This window comes from Scyliorhinus torazame, chromosome 1 (genome assembly GCF_047496885.1).
Source record: "Scyliorhinus torazame isolate Kashiwa2021f chromosome 1, sScyTor2.1, whole genome shotgun sequence".
NCBI classification, from domain to species: Eukaryota; Metazoa; Chordata; class Chondrichthyes; order Carcharhiniformes; family Scyliorhinidae; genus Scyliorhinus; species Scyliorhinus torazame.
The window spans coordinates 390,062,621-390,087,179 of NC_092707.1; the positions used below are offsets into that span (position 1 = coordinate 390,062,621).

General features: G+C 48.5%; 1 protein-coding gene across 2 annotated transcripts in view; it reads right to left on the reverse strand.

Annotated features, from left to right (window-relative positions):
- The window catches only part of LOC140409351 (synaptojanin-2-binding protein-like), a 48,563-nt gene extending 25,983 nt beyond the window's left edge, over positions 1-22,580 (reverse strand). For both annotated transcript variants that reach the window (XM_072497861.1, XM_072497816.1), the window contains exon 1: positions 22,474-22,580. In XM_072497861.1, coding sequence (XP_072353962.1) covers positions 22,474-22,552 — 79 coding nt within the window. In that variant the 5' untranslated portion in view covers positions 22,553-22,580. The remainder of the gene's footprint in view (positions 1-22,473) is intronic.
- Between the last annotated feature and the right edge of the window lie 1,979 nt (positions 22,581-24,559).

Below are 24,559 nucleotides of genomic sequence, written 5' to 3' on the forward strand. Positions count from 1 at the left end.
TTGTGCACTCAACCCTGCATGGACCAACGGGCAGGTGAGTTCACGGACATCTTCAACCTCTCCCTACTCCGCTCCAAGATTCCCACCTGCATCAAGAAGACCACCATCATACCGGTGCCAAAGAATAACCAGGCAATGTGCCTCAATGACAACTGTCCTTGACATCTATCATTATGTATGGCGGCACAGTAGCACAGTGGTTGACACCGCTGCTTCACAATGCCAGGGACCCAGGTTTGATTCCCGGCTTGGGTCACTGTGCGGAATCTGTATGTTCTCTCCATGTTTGCGTGGGTTTCCTCCAGGTGTTCCGGTTTCCTTCCACAAGTCCCGAAAGACGTGCTTGTTGGGTGAATTGGACATTCTGAATTCTCCCTCAGTGTACCCGAACAGGTGCTGGAGTGTGGCGACTAGGGACTTTTCACAGTAACTTCATTGCAGTGATAATGTAAGCCTACTTGGGACAATAATAAAGATTATTATTATTATTGAAGTGCTTCGAGAGGTTGGTCATGAGACACATCAACTCCATACTCCCAGAATGCTTTGTTCCACTGCAATTCGCATACCGCCACAACCTTTCCACAGTGTCCATCTCCCTGGTGCTACACTCAATCCTGGAGCATCGCAACAACAAGGACTCCTACGTCAGACCCTAATCATTGACTACAGCTCCGCCTTCAACACCATAATCCCAGCCAAGCTCATATCAAAACTTCAAAACCAAGGACTTGGCTCCTCCCTTTGCAACTGAATGCTTGACTTCCTGACCCATAGACCACTATCAGTAAGGATAAACAACAACACCTCCTCCACGATAGTCCTCAATTGCTGGGCCCTACAAGGCTGCGTACTTAACTCCCTACTATACTCCCTCCTCAATTGCTGGGCTCCGCAAGGCTGCGTACTTAGTTCCCTACTATGCTCCCTATACACTCAAGACTGTGTGGGAAAATTTAGCTCCAACTCCATCTACAAGTTTGCTGATGATACGACTGAAGTGGGTTGGATCTCGAACAACGTTGAGTCAAAGTACAGGAGGGAGATAGATAACCTAGTGATGTAGTGTAACGACAACAATCTCTCCCCCTATGTCAGCAAAACTAAGGAGCTGGTCACTGACTTCAGGAAGTGAAGAATCATACACACCCCTGGAGGAGATGGTCGAGGTGGAGATGGTCGACAGCTTCATATTCCTCGGTGTGCACATCACCAACAATCTGTCCTGGTCCACCCACGTCGACGCTATGACCAAGAAAGCACAACCGTGTCTATACTTCCTCAGGAAACTAAGGAAATGCGGCATGTCCACATTGACTCTTACCAATTTTTACAAATGCACCATAGAAAGCATCCTATCTGGCTGCATCACAGCCTGGTATGGTAACTGCTCAGCCCAAGACCATAAGAAACTACCGAGAGTCGTGAACATAGCCAAGTCCATCACGTGAAACCGCCTCCCATCTATTGACTCAGTCTACAGCTCCCGCTGTCTTGGGAAAGCGGACAGCATAATCAAAGACCCCTCCCACCTGGGCTATTCTCTCTTCCAACCTCTTCCATTGGGCAGGAGATGCAAAAGTCTGAGAACATGCACTGACAGGTTTAAAAACAGCTTCTTCCCCGCTGTTACCAGACTCCTGAATGACCCTCTCATGGATTGAACTGATCTCTTCACACATCTTCTCTAATAAGTAGTATTACATTCCGTATGTTTCACCCGATGCCTGTGTCTGTGTACTTACATTGTGTATTTATCGTACGTCCTATGTTTTTTCATGTGTGGAACGATCTGTCTGGATTGTACGCATAAACAATACATTTTACTGTACCTCGGTAGACATGACAAATCAAATTCAATTCAGTTATTTCAGAAAGCATGTATGGAAACAGAATCTGAGTGTATACCAGAATGTTGTTACATTAGGAATAATGTATTAATGAGAAAATGGAGACCATCACATATTCAAGCAGATGAGAAATGGGCCGAAGTTTATCAAGTGGTATTACCGGTGGGTTTTAGAAAGGAGGTTTTGCAGGTAGCACATAATGTTCCAGTAGGGGATCATTTAGAGGTGAGGAAAACTCAAGTAAAAATACAAATACATTTTTATTGGTCTGGACTGCATAAGAATGTAGTTGAATTTTGCCGTACACGTCACACATGTCAGGTTATAGAGAAACCTCAGGCGGTAATCAAACCAACAACCTTAATACCCATTCCCGCATTTGAGGAACCATTTACGAGGGTTTAATTGATTGCGTGGGACCCCTGCCTAAAACCAAAAGTGAGAATCAGTATCTGGTAACCATAATGGTTGTGTCTACTTGATATCCGGAGGCAATTCCATTAAGAAGCACTACATCTAAGAGACTTGTAGAGGAGCTAACCAAATGTTTTGCTAGGTAAGAACTACCATTCAATCAGATCAGGGATCCAATTTTATGTTGAAACTATTCAAGGAAGTTATGGATTGGTTAGGAATAAAGCAATTTAACTCAATGGCGTGTCATCCGGAATCACAAGAGGCATTAGGAAGATGGCATCAAAAGCTAAAGACCATGTTGGGGGCCTACAGCCAGGATTACCCGGACGATTGGGATAAAGGAATATCATTTGTACTATTCGCAATTAGGGATGCACCAAATGAACCAACTGAATCCTGTCCATTTGAATTGATTTGTGGTCATGAAGTGAGAGGACCACTTAAATTGATCAACGAGAAGTTGGTGAATCAGCGGTCAGACTATGTGTCAAACTTTAGGGAGAGATTAAATAGGGCTGGTGAGTTGGTTAGAAAGACTCTAAAATTGTCACAAGTGATTAAGAAAGAGGCCGATAAGAAATCAAAAATTTGTAAATTTGTGAGTGGGGAGAAAGTATTAGTGATGTTACCAATGGTAGTGGAACCATTAAAAGCCAGATTTAGTGGGCCTTATCAGATAGAAAGGAAAGTGAGTGAGGTGAATTATTTGATAAGAACGCCAGACAGGGGGGTGAAGGGGGAGGGGGAAAAAAAAAAGAACGCCAGACAGAAGGGGAACTCACAGAGTGGGTCCTGTAAATATATTCAAAAGGTATTTTGACAGAGAAGGAAAGAAGGAGGCAGTGTCAGTTGTTATAACTCAGGAAGAGATAAATCCAGGCACTTCTGAATGTGACATTCTGAATTGCCCATAAAATTGAACAATGAGGAAGCATTCCAAAATTGGGATAAATTATTGAGTTACCTTCCAAAAGAAAATGAAAATGACTTGAAAGAGTTATTACAGTCACATAGAGCTGTGTATGGGATTAACTTGGGACCTACAAAAGTAATTATGCATGACATAGATATCAGAAATGCTTTACCCATGAAACAACCCATAGAGGCTCAATTCACTAAAGTTAACACAGGTGGAAAAGGAGATTGACAACATGCTTAAAGATCATATAATTGATAGTGCAGCACAACGGCGCAGTGGTTAGCACTGCTGCCTCACGGCGCCGAGGTTCCAGGTTCAATCCTGGCTCTCTGTCACTGTCCATGTGGGGTTTGAACTTTCTCCCCGTGTTTGCGTAGGTTTCGCCCCCACAATCCAAAGATGTGCAGGGTAGTTGGATTGGCCATGCTAAATAGCCCCTTCATTGGAAAAATGAATTGGGTACTCTAAATTTATATATATATATTTTTTTAAATATGTTTTATTGAAAGTTTTTTCCCAAACAACAATTTTTCCCCTCTTACAAAGCAAACGCAACAATAATACAGAAATTTTTAACAATACACAAGTAACAAAACCCCTTTATCTTTGACCTAAACTAAACTAAACCCCCCCCCCCCTCCCCCCCTCCCCCCCCCCCCCCTCCCCCTGGGTTGCTGCTGCTGGTCATCTGTCTTCCCTCTAACGTTCCCCTAGGTAGTCGAGAAATGGCTGCCACCGCCTGGTGAACCCTTGAGCCGATCCTCTCAGGGCAAACTTTATCTGCTCCAGTTTAATGAACCCCGCCATATCATTTACCCAGGCCTCCAGTCCGGGGGGTTTCGCCTCCTTCCACATGAGTAGGATCCTGCGCCGGGCTACTAGGGACGCAAAGGCCACAACGTCGGCCTCTTTCGCCTCCTGCACTCCCGGCTCTTCCGCAACTCCAAATAGAGCTAACCCCCAGCCTGGTTTGACCCGGGCCTTTACCACCCGCGAAATCACTCCCGTCACTCCCTTCCAATACCCTTCCAGTGCCGGGCACGCCCAAAACATATGTGCATGATTTGCCGGGCTCCCGCCACACCTCCCACATTTGTCCTCCACTCCAAAGAACCTGCTCAATCTTGCTCCCGTTATGTGTGCTCTATGTAGCACCTTAAATTGAATCAGGCTAAGCCTGGCGCATGAGGAAGAGGAATTTACCCTGCTTAGGGCATCAGCCCACATACCCTCCTCTATCTCCTCCCCTAGTTCTTCTTCCCACTTTCCTTTTAGTTCGCCCACCGACTCCTCCCCCTCTTCCCTCATCTCTCAGTAAATCTCTGACACCTTGCCCTCGCCGACCCACACCCCTGAAAGCACCCTGTCCTGTATCCCCTGTGTCGGGAGCAACGGAAATTCCCTCACCTGTTGCCTAGTAAATGCCCTCACCTGCATATATCTCAAGAAATTTCCCCGGGGCAACTTATACTTTTCCTCCAATGCTCCCAAGTTCGCAAAAGTCCCATCTATAAATAAATCTCCCACCCTCCTAATTACCAACTGGTACCAGCTCTGAAATCCTCCATCCATTCTTCCTGGGGCGAACCTATGGTTGTTCCTGATTGGGGACCCCACCAGGGCTCCCCGCACCCCTCTCTGTCGCCTCCACTGTCCCCAGATATTCAATGTTGCCGCCACCACCGGGTTCGTGGTAAACCTTTTAGGTGAGATCGGTAGCGGCGCCGTCACCAGCGCCTCTAAACTCGTCCCTTTACAGGACTTTCTCTCCAGTCTTTTCCACGCCGCTCCCTCACCCTCCATCATCCATTTACGTATCATTGCCACATTGGCGGCCCAATAGTAATCGCCCAAGTTCGGTAGTGCCAATCCTCCTCTGTCCCTACTACGCTGAAGGAACCCCCTCCTTACTCTCGGAACTTTCCCTGCCCACACGAAGCTCGTGATGCTCCTGTCTATTTTATTAAAAAAGGTCTTGGTGATTAGTATAGGGAGACATTGAAATACAAATAAGAACCTCGGGAGGACCATCATCTTAATTGCTTGCACCCTGCCCGCCAGCGATAGAGGCTGCATGTCCCACCTCTTGAAGTCCTCCTCCATTTGTTCTACCAACCGTGTCAGATTAAGTCTGTGCAAGGTTCCCCAGCTCCTAGCGATCTGAATCCCCAGGTATCGGAAGTTTCTTTCCACTTTCCTTAGAGGCAAGCCTTCTATCTCTCTACTCTGGTCCCCTGGATGTATCACAAATAATTCACTCTTCCCCATGTTTAGCCTATACCCCGAGAAATCCCCGAACCCCCTCAAAATTTGCATAACCTCTATCATCCCCCCCGCTGGGTCCGACACGTATAACAATAGGTCATCCGCATATAACGAGACTCGGTGTTCTTCTCCCCCTCTAATCACCCCTCTCCATTTCCTGGAGTCTCTCAACGCCATGGCCAGAGGTTCAATTGCCAACGCGAACAACAATGGAGACAGCGGGCATCCCTGTCTTGTTCCCCTATATAGTCGGAAATACTCCGATCTATGTCGACCTGTAACTACGCTTGCCGTTGGAGCCCCATAAAGAAGTCTAACCCAGCTAATAAACCCGTTCCCAAACCCAAACCTCCTTAACACTTCCCATAAATACTCCCACTCCACCCAATCAAATGCCTTCTCTGCGTCCATTGCCGCCACTATCTCTGCCTCCCCCTCCACTGGGGGCATCATTATCACCCCTAATAGTCGTCGCACGTTAACATTCAGTTGTCTCCCTTTTACGAACCCTGTCTGGTCTTCGTGCACCACCCCCGGGACACAGTCCTCTATCCTCGATGCCAGTACCTTTGCCAACAATTTGGCGTCCACGTTCAATGATGAAATGGGTCTATAGGACCCGCACTGCAACGGATCTTTATCCCTCTTCAAAATTAATGATATCGTCGCCTCCGACATCGTCGGGGGTAGAGTCCCCCCTTTCCTGGCCTCATTGAACGTCCTCACCATCAACGGGGCCAACAAGTCCACATATTTTCTGTAATACTCCACCGGGAACCCGTCTGGTCCTGGGGCCTTCCCTGCTTGCATGCTTCCCAGTCCATTAATAGCCTCGTCCACCCCAATCGGTGCCCCCAGGCCTACCACCCCCCGCTCCTCCACTTTCGGGAACCTCAATTGGTCCAGGAACTGCCGCATCCCCTCCTCTCCCTCTGGGGGTTGAGACCTATACAGTTCCTCATAGAAGGTCTTGAACACCTCATTTATCTTTCCTGCCCTTCGCACCGTGTCTCCCCTTTCGTCTCTAATTCCTCCTATCTCACTCACTGCTGCCCTCTTTCGCAATTGATGAGCCAACAGGCGACTCGCCTTTTCCCCATATTCATACCTCCTCCCCTGTGCCTTCCTCCACAGTACCTCCGCCTTTCTGGTGGTCAGAAGGTCAAATTCCGTCTGGAGTCGTCTCCTCTCCCTGTACAATTCCTCCTCCGGGGTCTCTGCAAATTCCCTATCCACCCTTAAAATCTCCCCCAGTAATCTTTCCCTTTCCCTGGCCTCTGTTTTCCTTTTGTGGGCCCCAATGGAGATCAGCTCTCCTCTGACCACCGCTTTTAGTGCTTCCCATACCACTCCCACAGGGACCTTGCCATCGTCATTGACCTCCAGGTATCTCTCAATACACCCCCGCACTCTTGCACACACTCCCTCATCCGCCATCAGTCCCACATCTAATCGCCAGAGTGTTCTCTGCTCCCTTTCCTCTCCTAATGCCAGGTCCACCCAATATGGGGCATGATCCGAAACCGTTATGGCTGAGTACTCAGCTTCTTCCACCCTAGAGATCAACGACCTTCCCAAAACAAAAAAATCTATCCGGGAGTACACTTTATGGACATGGGAGAAGAAGGAAAACTCCCTGGCCCTAGGTCTAAGAAATCGCCATGGATCCACTCCCCCCATTTGGTCCATAAACCCCTTAAGAACCTTGGCCGCTGCCGGCCTTCTTCCGGTCCTTGAGCTGGATCTATCTAGCCCCGGGTCCAGCACCGTATTAAAGTCCCCTCCTAAAATCAAGTTTCCTACCTCCAGGTCCGGTATACGCCCCAGCATCCGTCTCATAAATCTCGCATCGTCCCAGTTTGGGGCATACACGTTAACCAACACGACCTCCATTCCCTCCAGCCTGCCACTCACCATTACATATCTACCTCCGCTATCTGCTACGATGTTCTTTGCTTCAAATGCTACCCGTTTCCCCACCAAAATGGCCACCTCTCTGTTCTTTGCGTCTAGTCCTGAGTGGAACACCTGTCCCACTCATCCTTTCCTTAACCTAACTTGGTCCGCCACCTTTAGGTGCGTCTCTTGGAGCATAACCACGTCTGCCCTTAGTCCTTTCAAATGCGCGAGCACTCGGGCCCTTTTTATCGGTCCGTTCAGGCCTCTCACGTTCCACGTGATCAGCCTCACTAGGGGGCTACCTGCCCCCCTCCCGTGTCGACTAGCCATTACCTTCTCTAGGCCAGTCCCATATCCCGCCTCCGCGCTCCCGCTCGATCCCCCAGCGTCGCACACCATCCCCGCCCACCCACTCTTTAGCCATTTCCTTTTGGATTTCCGCAGCAGCAACCCAGTTGTCCCCCCCCCTCCCTCCCCCCTCCCCGCTAGATCTCTTTCTAGCATGATTGCTCCCCCATATTACTTCCGTAAGTCAGCTGACTTCAACTGACCCCGGCTACTCCTGCTCATTCCTCGATCCCCCCCGTGTGGGGAACTCCCATCCGCCTTGCGCCTGTCTTCCCGCCTTATTCTTTCTGGTGCGGGAACATCCCTTTACCTGACCCGCCTCTTATGGCGCAGCTCCCTTTCCCCTCCCCCTCCCCTTCCCCATTCTCCAACTATGTCCCGTCTTTCCCCCCTCACCGGCGCCCACATTTCCCCAATGTCTCCCCCCCTTCCCAATTTACTTCTCAATTAACTTCAACCATAACATTAACAATAACATTTTCTGCAGCATCAGTCCCTCAGTTCCGATCCAATTTCTCTTCTTTGATGAAGGTCCATGCTTCCTCCGCCGTCTCGAAATAATGGTGTCTCTCCTGATACGTGACACATAGTCTTGCCGGCTGCAGCATCCCGAACTTTACCTTCCTTTTATGCAACACCTCTTTGGCTCGGTTGAAGCTCGCCCTCCTTCTCGCCACCTCCGCACTCCAATCCTGGTATACCCGTACCACTGCATTCTCCCATCTGCTACTCTGCACCTTTTTAGCCCATCTCAGGACCTCTTCTCTATCCTTAAGGTGGTAAAATCGCACGATTATCGCCCTGGGTGGTTCTCCCGCTTTTGGTCTTCTCGCCGGAATCCGATTTGCCCACTCCACCTCCAAGGGGCCCGTAGGGGCCTCAGAACCCATCAGTGAGCTCAGCATCGTACTTGCGTATGCTCCACAGTCCACTCCTTCCACACCCTCAGGGAGACCCAGTATCCGAAGGTTCTTCCTTCGCGCTCCATTTTCTCGGGCTTCGATCCTTTCAGCACACTTTTTATGAAGTGCCTCGTGCGTCTGTGTCTTAACCGCCAGGCCCAGGATCTCGTCCTCAATATCTGTCACCTTCTGCTCCACCACACGGAGCTCTGTCTCCTGGGTCTTTAATGTCTCCTTGAGCCCCTCAATTGCCTGTAGCAACGGGGTCAGCACCTCCCTCTTCAGCAGCTCCACGCACCATCTCACAATTTCAACCTGCTCAGGCCCCCATGTCGCCTGCGCTTTCTCCGCCGCCATCTTGTACTTCTCTCTTTCTGACCCTTTGGTCGACGATTCCTCGCGCTGCAGCCGCCGCCGCCGGTTTTTTCCTCCTTCGTTTGGGGGGGACTCCCTTCTCACACATCCCACACCGGGTTGCGTCGTCGAAAAATTCCCCGTTGGGGCTCTTAAAAGAGCCCGAAGGTCCGTCGGAGCTGGAGCCGCCGAAGCGTGCGGCTAGCTAGGCATCACCGCAACCGGAAGTCCCTTCAGTGGCCTTGATGAGGTCTTTTCACAGTTGTTCCCTCTGCTGCTAGAATTCACTTTTGATACAGGCCCTCAGGTCAGCTTGCAGCTTTAAGCTTGCCCTTCCCCCGCCTGCATGCTGGAAGAGGCCCTGTTTATCCTGCAGTTGCAGCCAAATCTTTTACTGTTTCTGCGTGTGTCTGGCAACCAAGAGACATGCCCTTCCTGGGGGACACTGTCGGGGGAATATTGCAGCCTTCTTGCCACACCGGGAAATGTCAAACAAATGCCGTGGGGGCCCTGTAAAAGAGCCCAAAAGTCCGTTCCAAGCAGGAGCTGCCGAATATGCTACCTAGCTCTGCATAGCCGCACCCGGGAGTCTCTAAATTTATATTAAAAAAGATTATATAATTGAAGTTAGTTGCAGCGATTGGAGTTCACCGATCGTCATGGTACCAAACCCTGATGGAACAGAACGATTCTGTGTGGACTACAGAAATATCAACGCAGTGACAAAGTCAGATTTGTACCCTATTCCTCGCTTGGAAGATGCGTGGAAAAGGTGGGCCAAACTTTTTATTTCCAAACTTGACTTACTAAAAGGATATTGGCACGTACCTTTATCAGATAGGGCAAAGGAAGTTTCAACTTTTGTGATGCCAATGGTCTGTATTCAATTTAAGGTCATGCCATTTGGAACGAAGAATGCGCCAGCAGAGACAGCATGCTGGTGAGTGGTTAGCACTGCTGCCTCACAGCACTGAGGACCCGGATTCGATCCCCGCATTGGGCCACTGTCCGTGTGGAGTTTGCACATTCTCCCCGTGTCTACGTGGGTCTCACCCCCACAACGCAAAAGATGTGCACGATAGGTGGATTGGCCACGCGAAATTGCCCCTTAATTGGAAAAAATAATTGGGTACTCTAAAAAATTTTTAAAAGAATATTAGAGGGTAGCAAATGTAAACCCACTTTTTAAAAAAGGAGGAATGATGAAATGGGGTCACCAGACTTGCTAGCCTGACATCAGTCTTAGGGAAATGCTTGAATCTATTCCAAACGCTGTGTTAACTGGGCACTTAAAAAAAAATGGTAGAAATCGACAGTCAATGTGAATTTATGAAAGATAAATCATGTTTGACAAACCTGTTATGAGTTTTCTGGGGTTGTAATTAGTAAATTAGATAAGGGAGAACTAGTGGATGTGGTGTATTTGGATTTTCAGAAGGCTTTTGATAAAGTTGCACACAAGCGGTTAGTTAGCAAACTTCGAGCACATGGGATGGGTAATTTATTGACTTGGATTGAGGATTCGTTAACAGAGAGAAAACAAAGGGTCGGAACAAATAGGTCATCCTCAGGTTGGCAGGCTGTGACTCGTGGGACTGCAAGGATCAGTGCTTGTGCTCCAGCTATTTACAATCTATATCAATTATTTGAATGTGGGAACCAAATGTAATATTTCCAAGTTTACTGATAACGCAAAATTAGTTGTGAGTTGTGAGGAGGATGTTAAGAGGCTTCAAGGGGATTTAGACAGGTTAACTCAGTGGGCAAGAACATGACAGGGGGAAGTTAATGTGGAAAAATGTGAAGTTATCCAGTTTGTTAGGAAAAAGAATCAGTTAAGGACTGTGGGCGTCACTGACTCAGCTAGCATATATTACCCATCCCTAGTTTCCCTTGAGAAGGTGGTGGTGAACTGCCTTCTTAAACAGCTGCAGTCTGTATGGTGTAGGTACATCCACAGTGCTGTTAGGGAGGGAGTTCCAGGATTTTGACCCAGCGACAGTGAAGGAACGGTGATATAGTTCCAAGTCAGGATGGTGAGTGATTTGTTCTTGTCCTTCTCGATGATGGGCTCCCAAACTGCATTCTGCAGCACATCTATCAGTCTGTCTGGCCGGGGGTATGGGGTGTCCCGAGAAGAGCTGGGGCTGGGGGTCCCTCAAGAAGAGCCGAGGGCGGAGGGGCCCTGAGAAGGGATGAGGCTGGGGTGGTCCGAGAAGAGCACAGGCCCAACAGAAAGGTAAGTGTGGGTGAGGTTGGGTGAGAGTGTGTGAGTGGGTGCTCCCTTTAAAATTATCCAAAAAGATAAGACTTCGAAGTATTTGTTGAACAGCAGAACTTTTTAATTATAAGTTTGGTTTTGTAAATTTGTACCTATTGCGCAGTAATAGTCATTTTTTGTCGTTTAATTCTTCAATACAATAATGTTGTTTCTTCAGTACTCTTGGGGGTTCAATACCAACAAGTAGTTAAGTATATGTGATATAATTTATCCCATTACCTTCTTCTAAAGACATTGGGGGTGAAATTCAACTTATAATAATAATCTTTATTAGTGTCACAAGTAGGCTTACATTAACACTGCAATGAAGTTACTGTGAAAGGCCCCTAGTCTCCACATTCCGGCACCTGTTCGGGTACACAGAGGGAGAATTCAGAATGTCCAATTCACCTAACAAGCACATCTTTTGGGACTTGTGGGAGGAAACCGGAGCACCCGGAGGAAACCCACGCAGACACGGGGAGAACGTGCACTCTGCACAGACAGTGACCTAAGCGGGAATCGAATTTGGGACCCTGGCGCTGTGAAGCGACAGTGCTAACCACTGTGCGACCATGACTTCAGCAGGGATGCAGAGAGGGGTAGTTATTGGAACGGAAATGGGGTGGGGTGTATGATGGGCAGCCAATCTGCTACCGCTTGTTTGTCGCCCAAAGTTGAATTTTGCCCCGACTGAATCCGTTGCACATTCTAAAGGGCACAAGTTACTTTCAGGTACTTCACTAAACCAGCTGTTGTTCCTTTGAAATCTTTTTTAAAAAAAACATTTAGAGTACCCAATTCCTTTTTCCAATTAAGGGGCAATTTAGTGCGGCCAATCTATCTACCCTGCACATCTTTGGGTTGTGGGAGTGAGACCCACGCAGACACGGGGAGAATGTGCAAACTCCACACGGCCAGTGACCCAGAGCCAGGATCGAACCCGGGTCTTCAGCACCGTCAGGCAGCAGTGCTAACCACTGCGCCGTCGTGCCGCCCTGAAATCCAAACAGTGAGTGTTGGCAAGCTAGTTTGCTGCAGAGGTATTATGACGAAATTCAGTCTTGCCTTCACCCAACTTCGAAAGACTTTGTGGCAGTGGTGTTCAAAGGAGTGCGATCCACCACGGGATTTCCTTGTTTAAACCTGGGGTCATGAACACAACTGCCATTTAAACCTGATATTAACCAACTTTGCACAGCCTAGGAATTAAACAAGCAACTTCAGATCTGTAAGGCTCATTTACACAATGCCATTAACAACTGAGCTACAGGCTGTAGCCACCCACCTCTTGCTGTCTGCTTGGCACCCTTCCAGGAAGCCACAAAATTGATCAGTCATTGTGGACAAAATAAATCACATTTTTCAATATATTACAGATCGCACTCTGGAGATACAGGAGTATAAATTTATCTTAGGCAATTGCACCAAGACGGGGATAGCAATCGGCATGCTGTTTTGCAATCTGCCTTATTATCTTTTCACCTCGATTTATAACTTAGCATCTTAAAAATTAAAGGTAAAATTAAGTCAAAGAGAAGACTTTTTCACACAATGTGACAATGTGGAATGTATCGATCTGGACAACCTAAGTTGCAAAATCGATTTGAGGTATTTAAAAGCGACACAGGTGCTTCCTGGGGAAGGGCATTGACGTATATATTGAGGGGCAGTGAATTGAGGTTAACAAATGATGAAATAGGTTTGTAAGCTGAAAAGCCTACTTCTGTTTCAAAGCAGTTACATTCCATTGTTCTGATGATGTTGACAAAATGTTTTTCATTCAAGAGTTCCAGAATTTTAATCTAGAGGCAGGCCATTCAGCCCATCAAGCCTGTACCTGGTGTTATATCTATTCAATTACTTGTATTTTTATAGTGCTTATAATGTAGTAAAACATCCCAAGGCACTTCACAAGAGAGTTAGAAAACAAAGTGAGACACTCAATCAAATAGAGAGATATTAGGCCCATAAACGTGAGTTTCCTCCGGGTGCTCCGGTTTCCTCCCACAGCCCAAAGATGTGCAATTGATGTGGATTGGCCATGCTAAATTGCCCTTAGTGTCCAAAAAGGATAGGTGGGGTTACTGGGTTATGGGGATAGGGTGGAGGTGTGGGCTTAGGTAGGGTGCTCTTTCCAAGGGTCGGTGCAGACTTGATGGGCCGAATGCCCTCCTTCTGCACTGTAAATTCTATGAAGCTTGGTTAAAGAGGCGGTGTCTTAAAGGAGGAAAGGGAGCCAGAGAAGTGATGAACATTAGGAAGGGAATAACATTCTTCAAGCCTTGGCAATTGAAGGCATAGCTGCCGATGATGGAACTCAAGAGGCAAAATCAGAGGGGCACAGATATTTTGAAGAGTTGTAGCGCTGAAGGAGATTGCTGAGGATGGAGCCTGGGAAGGGGTTTGAAAACAAGGATAAGAAATTAGCAAATGATATGTTGCTTAACCCGTAGCTAATACAGTTCAGCAGCCACAGCAGTGATGGGTGAACTTGGTGAGAGGTAGCACGAGTAAAGCTTTAGATGACCTCAGGTTTATGGAGGGTAAACTTCCCATTTGCTTAAATGTTCCTCTTTTTCAAACAATTACTTGCTTTAAAAGACTTTATAGGTACTGCTTCAACACTGGTGCATGACAGCATCTTTCAAATTCTAACTACACTATGTAAAGATTTTTAATTCCAACCTCTTTTATCTGATGTAACCATTAGCATACTTTGCACAATTGTTCTGTTCTATTGTATAAAATTCCTTTCATCATTGTTATAACCTGCCTACTTACCATTGGCTGGGGACTAATAACAATCCCACAATCCTGTGGGAGTATGAGCTTCCCCAATGAGGGGGGCGGAGAAACCATTAGTAAACTCCTAGTATAAATAAAGCTGGCCAGTTTAGGAACCAGCAGGAAGGAGTGTGCAGCAAGGGAAGTTGCTGCTGCTGTTATATATATATGTTTTGTAAATAAATGTTATTACTTTGTTCCTTAAAACTCATGCTGGATTCTTCGTGGCCCTCACAAAAATCATGAAAGAGTGCATTGTCCAACTGTGATGCTATATAAAAATCTCTTGTACATGAAACTAAAGCTTTCCCTTTCGCTTGGATATGCAGGATTTCAAAACTAAAATGGCCAGCCCAACTCAAAAGTGGCTGGGCATCAAACTCAAAAGTTTCAGCCATACAAAATTATTGAAGATTGGCTCAATTTACTGTGGCAACTCTGCATGGATCACTTCTCGGTCTTTTGGTTAAGATCAAGGGTGAGATCAGATGTAATACCTATTCTTGTCAGCTTGGATCTGGTTGTCCCTTATTTGGGGACCATGAATTGAATTGTTTTTTGGAGCAAGCAAGATGGGTTAGGGACGTGCCCCATCCACTCAGTGCATTGACTTAGCAACTCTGAGAAAGAAAAAAAATGAAGGCTGTGGTTATGATTTAAGATCAAAAGAGATTTGGGATATTTTTGAACCTGTTATTATTACAGAATTGTGCTGACTTACTTTTCATAGACTGTAATATAGATTACTCCAGAGACTTGAGCATGTAATCCAGGCTGGAATTCAGTTCAGTACTGAAGGAATGCTGCACTGTTGAAGATGATGTTTCAGATGAGAAATCAACCAAGGTCCCAGCTCTCAGGTGGAGGTAAATTGTGTCATGAGATTATATGGCCATCTCAATTTCTCTGCCCTTTTCAGCCACTCTGATTTGTCTCCCTCTGAACTTGCTGAACTCCATTCTCTTAGGTCCAACTCTGACCTTGTGATCAAACTTGCTGACAAGGGTGGTGCCATTGTTGCCTGGTGTACTGGCCTCTGTCTCTCAGAGGCTGAGTGCCAACTCTCAGACACTTGCTCCTACCTCCCCCTGGACCATGACCCCACCACTGAAAATCAAGCCATTGTTTCCAGGATGGTCACTGACCTCATCGCCTCTGGTGATCTTCCCTCCACAGCCTCCAAACTCAGAGTCCTCCAACCCCGCTTCTACCGCCTTCTCAAAATCCACAAACAGGGCTGCCCTGGTAGGCCCATCATATCAGCCTGTTCCTGCCCCACAAAACTAATTTCTTCCTCTCTTGACTCCATCCTCTCTCCTTATCCAGTCTCTTCCCACCTATTCATAATTTATCTGATGCCCAACATCATATCAGCAATTCCCAGTTACCTGGTCCGAACCTCTTCCTCGTCATAATGGATATCCAAATCCCTCTACACCTCCATCCCCCACCAGGATTGTCTCAGGGTTCTCTGCTTCTTCCCCGAGCCCTGAACAATCACCATCCACCACCACTCGCCTCCACTTGGCTGAACTTGTTCCGTCCCAAAATAATTTCTCCTTTAACTCGTCTCACTTCCTACAAATAAAGGTGTTGGCTACGGATACCTGCATGGGTCCCAGTTATGCCTGTCATTTTATGGGTTATGGGGAACATTTCTTATTCCAAGTCCTATTCAGGCCCACTCTCACAACTCTTTTTCCGTTACAACGATGATTGTATCAGTGCCGCTTCATGCTCCCGTCTGAACCTGGAAAGATTGATCAATTTTGCTTCCAATTTCCACCCTTCTCTCACCTTCACATGGTCTATCTCTGGCACTTCACATCCATTCCTTGACCTCTCTGTCTCCATTTCTGGTGACAGACTGACCAATATTCATTTTTTTTTTAATTAAATATTTTATTGAAAATTTTTGGTCAACCAACACAGTACATTGTGCATCCTTTGTCACCTTTGTCACCCCCATCCAAAACCCCTGTAGTGCCGGGCATGACCAAAACATATGGGTATGATTCGCTGGGCTTCTCGAGCACCTCGCACACCTATCCTCCACCCCAAAAAATTTACTGAGCCGTGTTCCAGTCATATGTGCCCTGTGTAATACCTTAAACTGAATCAGGCTTAGCCTGGCACACGAGGACGACGAGTTTACCCTGCTTAGGGCATCTGCCCACAGCCCCTCCTCGATCTCCTCCCCCAGCTCTTCTTCCCATTTCCCTTTTAGTTCATCTACCATAGTCTCCCCTTCGTCCCTCATTTCCCTATATATATCTGACACCTTACCATCCCCCACCCATGTCTTTGAGATCACTCTGTCCTGCACCTCTTGTGTCGGGAGCTGCGGGAATTCCCTCACCTGTTGCCTCGCAAAAGCCCTCAGTTGCATATACCTGAATGCATTCCCTTGGGGCAACCCATATTTCTCGGTCAGCGCTCCCAGACTCGCGAACTTCCCATCCACAAACAGATCTTTCAGTTGCGTTATTCCTGCTCTTTGCCACATTCCATATCCCCCATCCATTCCCCCCGGGGCAAACCTATGGTTGTTTCTTATCGGGGACCCCCCCAAGGCTCCAGTCTTTCCCCTATGCCGTCTCCACTGTCCCCAAATCTTCAGTGTAGCCACCACCACCGGGCTTGTAGTGTAGTTCCTCGGTGAGAACGGCAATGGGGCTGTCACCATAGCCTGTAGGCTAGTCCCCCTACAGGACGCCCTCTCTAATCTCTTCCACGCCGCTCCCTCCTCCTCTCCCATCCACTTACTCACCATTGAAATATTAGCGGCCCAATAATACTCACTTAGGCTCGGTAGTGCCAGCCCCCCCCTATCCCTGCTACGCTGGAAGAATCCCTTCCTCACTCTTGGGGTCTTCCCGGCCCACACAAAACCCATGATGCTCTTTTCAATCCTTTTAAAAAAAGCCTTCGTGATCACCACCGGGAGGCACTGAAACACAAAGAGGAATCTCGGGAGGACCACCATCTTAACCGCCTGCACCCTCCCTGCCATTGACAGGGATACCATATCCCATCTCTTGAAATCCTCCTCCATCTGTTCCACCAACCGCGTTAAATTTAACCGATGCAATGTGCCCCAATTCTTAGCTATCTGGATCCCCAGGTAACGAAAGTCCCTTGTTACCTTCCTCAACGGTAGGTCCTCTATTTCTCTACTCTGCTCCCCTGGATGCACCACAAACAACTCACTTTTCCCCATGTTCAATTTATACCCTGAAAAATCCCCAAACTCCCCAAGTATCCGCATTATTTCTGGCATCCCCTCTGCCGGGTCCGCCACGTATAGTAGCAAATCGTCCGCATACAAAGATACCCGGTGCTCTTCTCCTCCCCTAAGTACTCCCCTCCACTTCTTGGAACCCCTCAACGCTATCGCCAGGGGCTCAATCGCCAGTGCAAACAATAATGGGGACAGAGGGCATCCCTGCCTTGTCCCTCTATGGAGCCGAAAATATGCAGATCCCCGTCCATTTGTGACCACGCTCGCCACTGGGGCCCTATACAACAGCTGCACCCATCTAACATACCCCTCTCCAAAACCAAATCTCCTCAACACCTCCCACAAATAATCCCACTCCACTCTATCAAATGCTTTCTCGGCATCCATCGCCACTACTATCTCCGTTTCTCCCCCTGGTGGGGCCATCATCATTACCCCTAACAACCTCCGTATATTCGTGTTCAGCTGTCTCCCCTTCACAAACCCAGTTTGGTCCTCGTGGACCACCCCCGGGACACATTCCTCTATTCTCATTGCCATTACCTTGGCCAGGACCTTGGCATCTACATTTAGGAGGGAAATAGGTCTATAGGACCCGCATTGTAGCGGGTCCTTTTCCTTCTTTAAGAGAAGCGATATCGTTGCTTCAGACATAGTCGGGGGCAGTTGTCCCCTTTCCTTTGCCTCATTAAAGGTCCTCGTCAGTACCGGGGCGAGCAAGTCCACATATTTTCTATAGAATTCGACTGGGAATCCATCCCGTCCCGGGGCCTTTCCCGCCTGCATGCTCCTAATTCCTTTCACCACTTCTTCTACCTCGATCTGTGCTCCCAGTCCCACCCTTTCCTGCTCTTCCACCTTGGGAAATTCCAGCCGATCCAAGAAGCCCATCATTCTCTCCCTCCCATCCGGGGGTTGAGCTTCATATAATTTTTTATAAAATGTCTTGAACACTCCATTCACTCTCTCCGCTCCCCGCTCCATCTCTCCTTCCTCATCCCTCACTCCCCCTATTTCCCTCGCTGCTCCCCTTTTCCTCAATTGGTGTGCCAGCAACCTGCTCGCCTTCTCCCCATATTCGTACTGTACACCCTGTGCCTTCCTCCATTGTGCCTCTGCAGTGCCCGTAGTCAGCAAGTCAAATTCTACATGTAGCCTTTGCCTTTCCCTGTACAGTCCCTCCTCCGGTGCTTCCGCATATTGTCTGTCCACCCTCAAAAGTTCTTGCAGCAACCGCTCCCGTTCCTTACTCTCCTGCTTCCCTTTATGTGCCCTTATTGATATCAGCTCCCCTCTAACCACCGCCTTCAACGCCTCCCAGACCACTCCCACCTGGACCTCCCCATTATCATTGAGTTCCAAGTACTTTTCAATGCACCCCCTCACCCTTAGACACACACCCTCATCTGCCATTAGTCCCATGTCCATTCTCCAGGGTGGGCGCCCTCCTGTTTCCTCCCCTATCTCCAAGTCCACCCAGTGTGGAGCGTGATCCGAAATGGCTATAGCCGTATACTCCGTTCCCCTCACCTTCGGGATCAATGCCCTACCCAGCACAAAAAAGTCTATTCGCGAGTAGACTTTATGGACATAGGAGAAAAACGAGAACTCCTTACTCCTAGGTCTGCTAAATCTCCACGGGTCTACACCTCCCATCTGCTCCATAAAATCTTTAAGTACCTTGGCTGCTGCCGGCCTCCTTCCAGTCCTGGACTTCGACCTATCCAGCCCTGGTTCCAACACCGTATTAAAATCTCCCCCCATTATCAGCTTTCCCATCTCTAGGTCCGGAATACGTCCTAGCATCCGCCTCATAAAATTGGCATCATCCCAGTTCGGGGCATATACGTTTACCAAAACCACCGTCTCCCCCTGTAGTTTGCCACTCACCATCACGTATCTGCCCCCGTTATCCGTCACTATAGTCTTTGCCTCGAACATTACCCGCTTCCCCACTAATATAGCCACCCCCCTGTTTTTCGCATCTAGCCCCGAATGGAACACCTGCCCCACCCATCCTTTGCGGAGCCTAACCTGGTCTATCAGTTTCAGGTGCGTTTCCTGTAACATAACCACATCTGCCTTAAGTTTCTTAAGGTGTGCGAGTACCCGTGCCCTCTTTATCGGCCCGTTCAGCCCTCTCACGTTCCACGTGATCAGCCGAGTTGGGGGGCTTCCTACCCCCCCCCCCCCCCCCCCCCCCTTGTCGATTAGCCATCACCTTTTTCCAGCTCCTCACCCGGTTCCCACGCAGCTGTATCTCACCCAGGCGGTGCCCCCCCGCCCATCCTCTCCCATACCAGCTCCCCCCTCTCCCCAGCAGCAGCAACCCAGTAATTCCCCCCCTCCCACCCCCCCCCCCCGCTAGATCCCCCGCTAGCGTAATTACTCCCCCCATGTTGCTCCCAGAAGTCAGCAAACTCTGGCTGACCTCGGCTTCCCCCCGTGACCTCGGCTTGCACCGTGCGACGCCCCCTCCTTCCTGCTTCTCTATTCCCGCCATGATTATCATAGCGCGGGAACCAAGCCGCGCTTCTCCCTTGGCCCCGCCCCCAATGGCCAACGCCCCATCTCCTCCACCTCCCCTCCTCCCCCATCACCACCTGTGGGAGAGAGAAAAGTTACCACATCGCAGGATTAGTACATAAAACCCCTCTTTGCCCCCCACATTCGCCCCACCACTTTGTTCAAACGTTCTTTTTAATAACCCACTCATTCCAGTTTTTCTTCCACAATAAAAGTCCACGCTTCATCCGCCGTCTCAAAGTAGTGGTGCCTCCCTCGATATGTGACCCACAGTCTTGCCGGTTGCAGCATTCCAAATTTTATCTTCTTTTTATGAAGCACCGCCTTGGCCCGATTAAAGCTCGCCCTCCTTCTCGCCACCTCCGCACTCCAGTCTTGATAAACGCGGATCACCGCGTTCTCCCATTTACTGCTCCGAGTTTTCTTCGCCCATCTAAGGACCATTTCTCTATCCTTAAAACGGAGGAATCTCACCACTATGGCTCTGGGAATTTCTCCTGCTCTCGGTCCTCGCGCCATCACTCGGTATGCTCCCTCCACCTCCAACGGACCAGCCGGGGCCTCCGCTCCCATTAACGAGTGCAGCATCATGCTCACATATGCCCCGACGTCCGCTCCCTCCACACCTTCAGGAAGACCAAGAATCCTCAGGTTGTTCCTCCTTGCGTTGTTCTCCAGTGCCTCCAACCTTTCCACACATCGTTTCTGATGTGCCTCCTGCGTCTCCGTCTTCACCACCAGGCCCTGTATATCGTCCTCATTCTTGGCTGCCTTTGCCTTCACGACCCGAAGCTCCCGCTCCTGGGTCTTTTGTTCCTCCTTTAGCCCTTCGATCGCCTGTAGTATCGGGGCCAACAGCTCTTTCTTCATTTCCTTTTTGATCTCTTCCACACAGCATTTCAAGAACTCTTGTTGTTCAGGGCCCCATGTTAAACTGCCACCTTCCGACGCCATCTTGGTTTTTGCTTGCCTTCCTTGCCGCTGTTCTAAAGGATCCATTGCAATCTGGCCACTCTCTCCTCCTTTTTCCATCCGTATCCAGGGGGGATTCCCTTCTGGTTTACCGCACAGTGTTTTTAGCCGTCAAAATTGCCGTTGGGGCTCCTATCAAGAGCCCAAAAGTCCGTTTCACAGGGAGCTGCCGAAACGTGCAACTCAGCTGGTCATCGCCGCACCCGGAAGTCCCCAATATTCATTATTAACCTATCAACTCCTGCAGCTACCTTGACTACAGCTGCTCACACCCCTCTCTCTGTAAAGACTCCATCCCATTATCCCAATTTGTCCACCTCTGTTCTGATGATGTCACCTTAGAAAATGTACTTCTAACATGTCTGTTTTTTTCCTTAACTTGGATTGGATTGGATTTATTTATTGTCACGTGTACCGAGTTACAGTGAAAAGTATTTTTCTGCGAGCAGCTCAGTAGATCATTAAGTACATGGGAAGAAAAGGGAAGAAAAGAAAATACATAAGCACTGGCATCGGATGAAGCATACAGGGTGTAGTGTTAATGAGGTCAGACCATAAGAGGGTCATTTAGGAGTCTGGTGACAGTGGGGAAGAAGCTGTTTTTGAGTCTGTTCGCGCGTGTTCTCAGACTTCTGTATCTCCTGCCCGATGGAAGAAGTTGGAAGAGTGAGTAAGCCGGGTGGGAGGGATCTTTGATTATGTTGCCCACTTTCCCCAGGCAGCGGGAGGTGTAGGTGGAGTCAATGGATGGGAGGCAGGTTTGTGTGGTGGACTGGGCGGTGTTCACGACTCTCTGAACTTTCTTGCGGTCCTGGGCCGAGCAGTTGCCGTACCTGGCTGTGATGCAGCCCGATAGGATGCTTTCTATGGTTTTAACTGAGGTTTCCCCCACAGCTGGTTAACAGGACCCTCAACTGGGTACGATCCATTTCCCACATCTTTGCCCTCACCCCTTCCTCTCCCTCCCTGAACTTTGATAGGGTCCTCCTTGTCCTCACTTTCCACCCCGCTAGCCTCTGCATTCAAAGGATCATCCTCCCCCATTTTCACCAGGATGCTGCCATGAATTACATCTTCCGCTCACCATCCACCCCAACCTCATCCGCATTCCACAGGGACCACTCCCTCCCTGACAGCCTGGTTCTCTCCTCCATCACAGCAACTTTTGTTGCAATCTGTTACACATCAGATTCTCCGTCCCTTAAGTTCTGAGAGTCAGAGGACTTGAGACGTTAACTTTCTCTCCTAATATCTGCTGCCAGACCTGTTGAGTTTTTCCAGCATCCCTGTTCTTGTTTCAGATTCCAGCGCCCGCAGTATTTTGCTAATTTTATTCCTGAGATTATTCTCCCTGGTGTCCTGGTCAATATTTATCTCTCAAAACAACTTCAATCATTAAGTAGTCGTTATTTCGTTGCAACTTGTGGAATTTTCTGCCTACATTACAGCAATAGTTACAAGTACATTATTAATTGCAAAAGGTTTGGGGAAATAAGCTATTAATAGGCAAATTCTAATCGTCAGACCAATTTTCCTTCACTCATAGTAAGGACAGAATACCGGTGTGAGAATTCAAATATTGTAAAAATGGCATTTTTTAAATGTTGGATGCACTTTAGCAACGCCAACACGGCTGATCCCAGATACAGACCGGTTTGGTCACGCGTAAGAGTTTACATCCTGTTTCCGAGCTGAGTAGGGAGAATGTCATGCCAAAGAGTTTCTCTGCTGACCTGCACTTCCTCTCTTCAACACAATGATATGAGATTCCGTCTTCAGGCGGGGACTGTCTTTCCTGCCCCTGGTCACCATGTTGCTGGTCCCACCCAGCCCCACTGGTGTTGTCACCGTTACTGAGTCACACAAACACATTTTATTGCGCCTCTTCTCTGACGCACTCATCGCCATAGCAGCTTTTCTGCACGACTCAAAATGACGGCGAGACAATACAACAAAAATCACCTCTCGGTGCTCTGATATTTTTCTTCCACTTGGTCCGTACTTAATCACAAATGAGAAACTGATCCGAGTTTGACTTATTGTAATTGTGTGAATTAGCCTTAAAAGAGGGAGAGTTCAAAAAGCTGCAAATTTGGCTATTCGGTAAAATCGTTTATTGCCTCAGTTTAATAAAAAAACTAAGTTTATAAATGTGTGGTGTGTATATAGTGCAATCGTGATATTCGAACTTTTCTGGTGGGGTTGGAGAGAAAGCTGCCCATTCATGTTAATCAACAAATACAGATATCTCTAACTTGTGGACTGCTTGCGATTCATCAGTGTTCATCTGTGGGGCAGTGAAGCTGAAAGTCTACAAAAAAAAACTTGCATTTATATAGTACCATTCTCCATCTTAATGTATCGCAAAGTGATTTACAATCAATTAAGTACTCCTAGGTATGCAGTCACGGTTACAATAAAATAAATGGCTTCATAGTTTCAGCTGTAAGGCACACCAACTTAAAATGTTACCTGGTCGACTTCCGGGTGCGGCGATGACCAGCTAAGTCGCACGTTTCGGCAGCTCCCGGTGGAACGGACTTTTGGGCTCTTGATAGGAGCCCCAACGGCAATTTTAACGGCTAAAAACACCGTGCGGTAAACCAGAAGGGTATTCCCCCTGGACACGGATGGAAAAAGGAGAGGAAAGTGGCCGGATTGCAGCGGATCCTTTGGAACAGCGGCAAGGAAGGCAAGCAAAAACCAAGATGGCGTCGGAAGGTGGCAGTTTCATATGGGGCCCTGAACAACAAGAGTTCTTGAAATGCTGCGTGGAGGAGATAAAAAAGGAAATGAAGAAAGAGTTGTTGGCCCCGATACTACAGGCGATCGAAGGGCTAAAGGAGGAACAAAAGACCCAGGAGCAGGAGCTTCGGGTCGTGAAGGCGAAAGCAGCCGAGAATGAGAACGATATACAGGGCATGGTGGTGAAGACGGAGATACAGGAGGCACATCAGAAACGATGTGTGGAGAGGTTGGAGGCACTGGAAAACAACGCAAGGAGGAACAACCTGAGGATTCTTGGCCTTCCTGAAGGTGTGGAGGGGGCGGACGTCGGGGCATATGTGAGCACGATGCTGCACTCGTTAATGGGAGCGGAGGCCCCGACGGGTCCGTTGGAGGTGGAGGGAGCGTACCGAGTTATGGTGCGAGGATCGAGAGCAGGAGAAACTCCCAGAGCCATAGTGGTGAGATTCCTCCGTTTTAAGGATAGAGAAATGGTCCTTAGATGGGCGAAGAAAACTCGGTGCAGTAAATGGGAGAACGCGGTGATCCGCGTTTATCAAGACTGGAGTGCGGAGGTGGCGAGAAGGAGGGCGAGCTTTAATCGGGCCAAGGCGGTGCTTCATAAAAGGAAGATAAAATTTGGAATGCTGCAACCGGCAAGACTGTGGGTCACATATCAAGGGAGGCACCACTACTTTGAGACGGCGGATGAAGCGTGGACTTTTATTGTAGAAGAAAAACTGGAATGAGTGGATTATTAAAAAGAACGTTTGGACAAAGTGGTGGGGCGAATGTGGGGGGCGAAGAGGGGTTTTATGTTCTAATCCTGCGGTATGGTAACTTTTCTTTCTCCCACAGGTGGTGATGGGGGGAGGTGGGGAGGGAGAGGAGATGGGGCGTTGGCCATGGGAGGCGGAGCCGAGGGAGAAGCGCGGGCTTGGTTCCCGCGCTATGATAATTATGGCGGGAATAGAGAAGCAGGAAGGAGGGGGCGTCGCACGGTGCGAGCCGTGGTCACGGGGGAAGCCGAGGTCAGCCAGAGTTTGCTGACTTCTGGGAGCAACATGGGGGGAGTAATTACGCTAGCGGGGG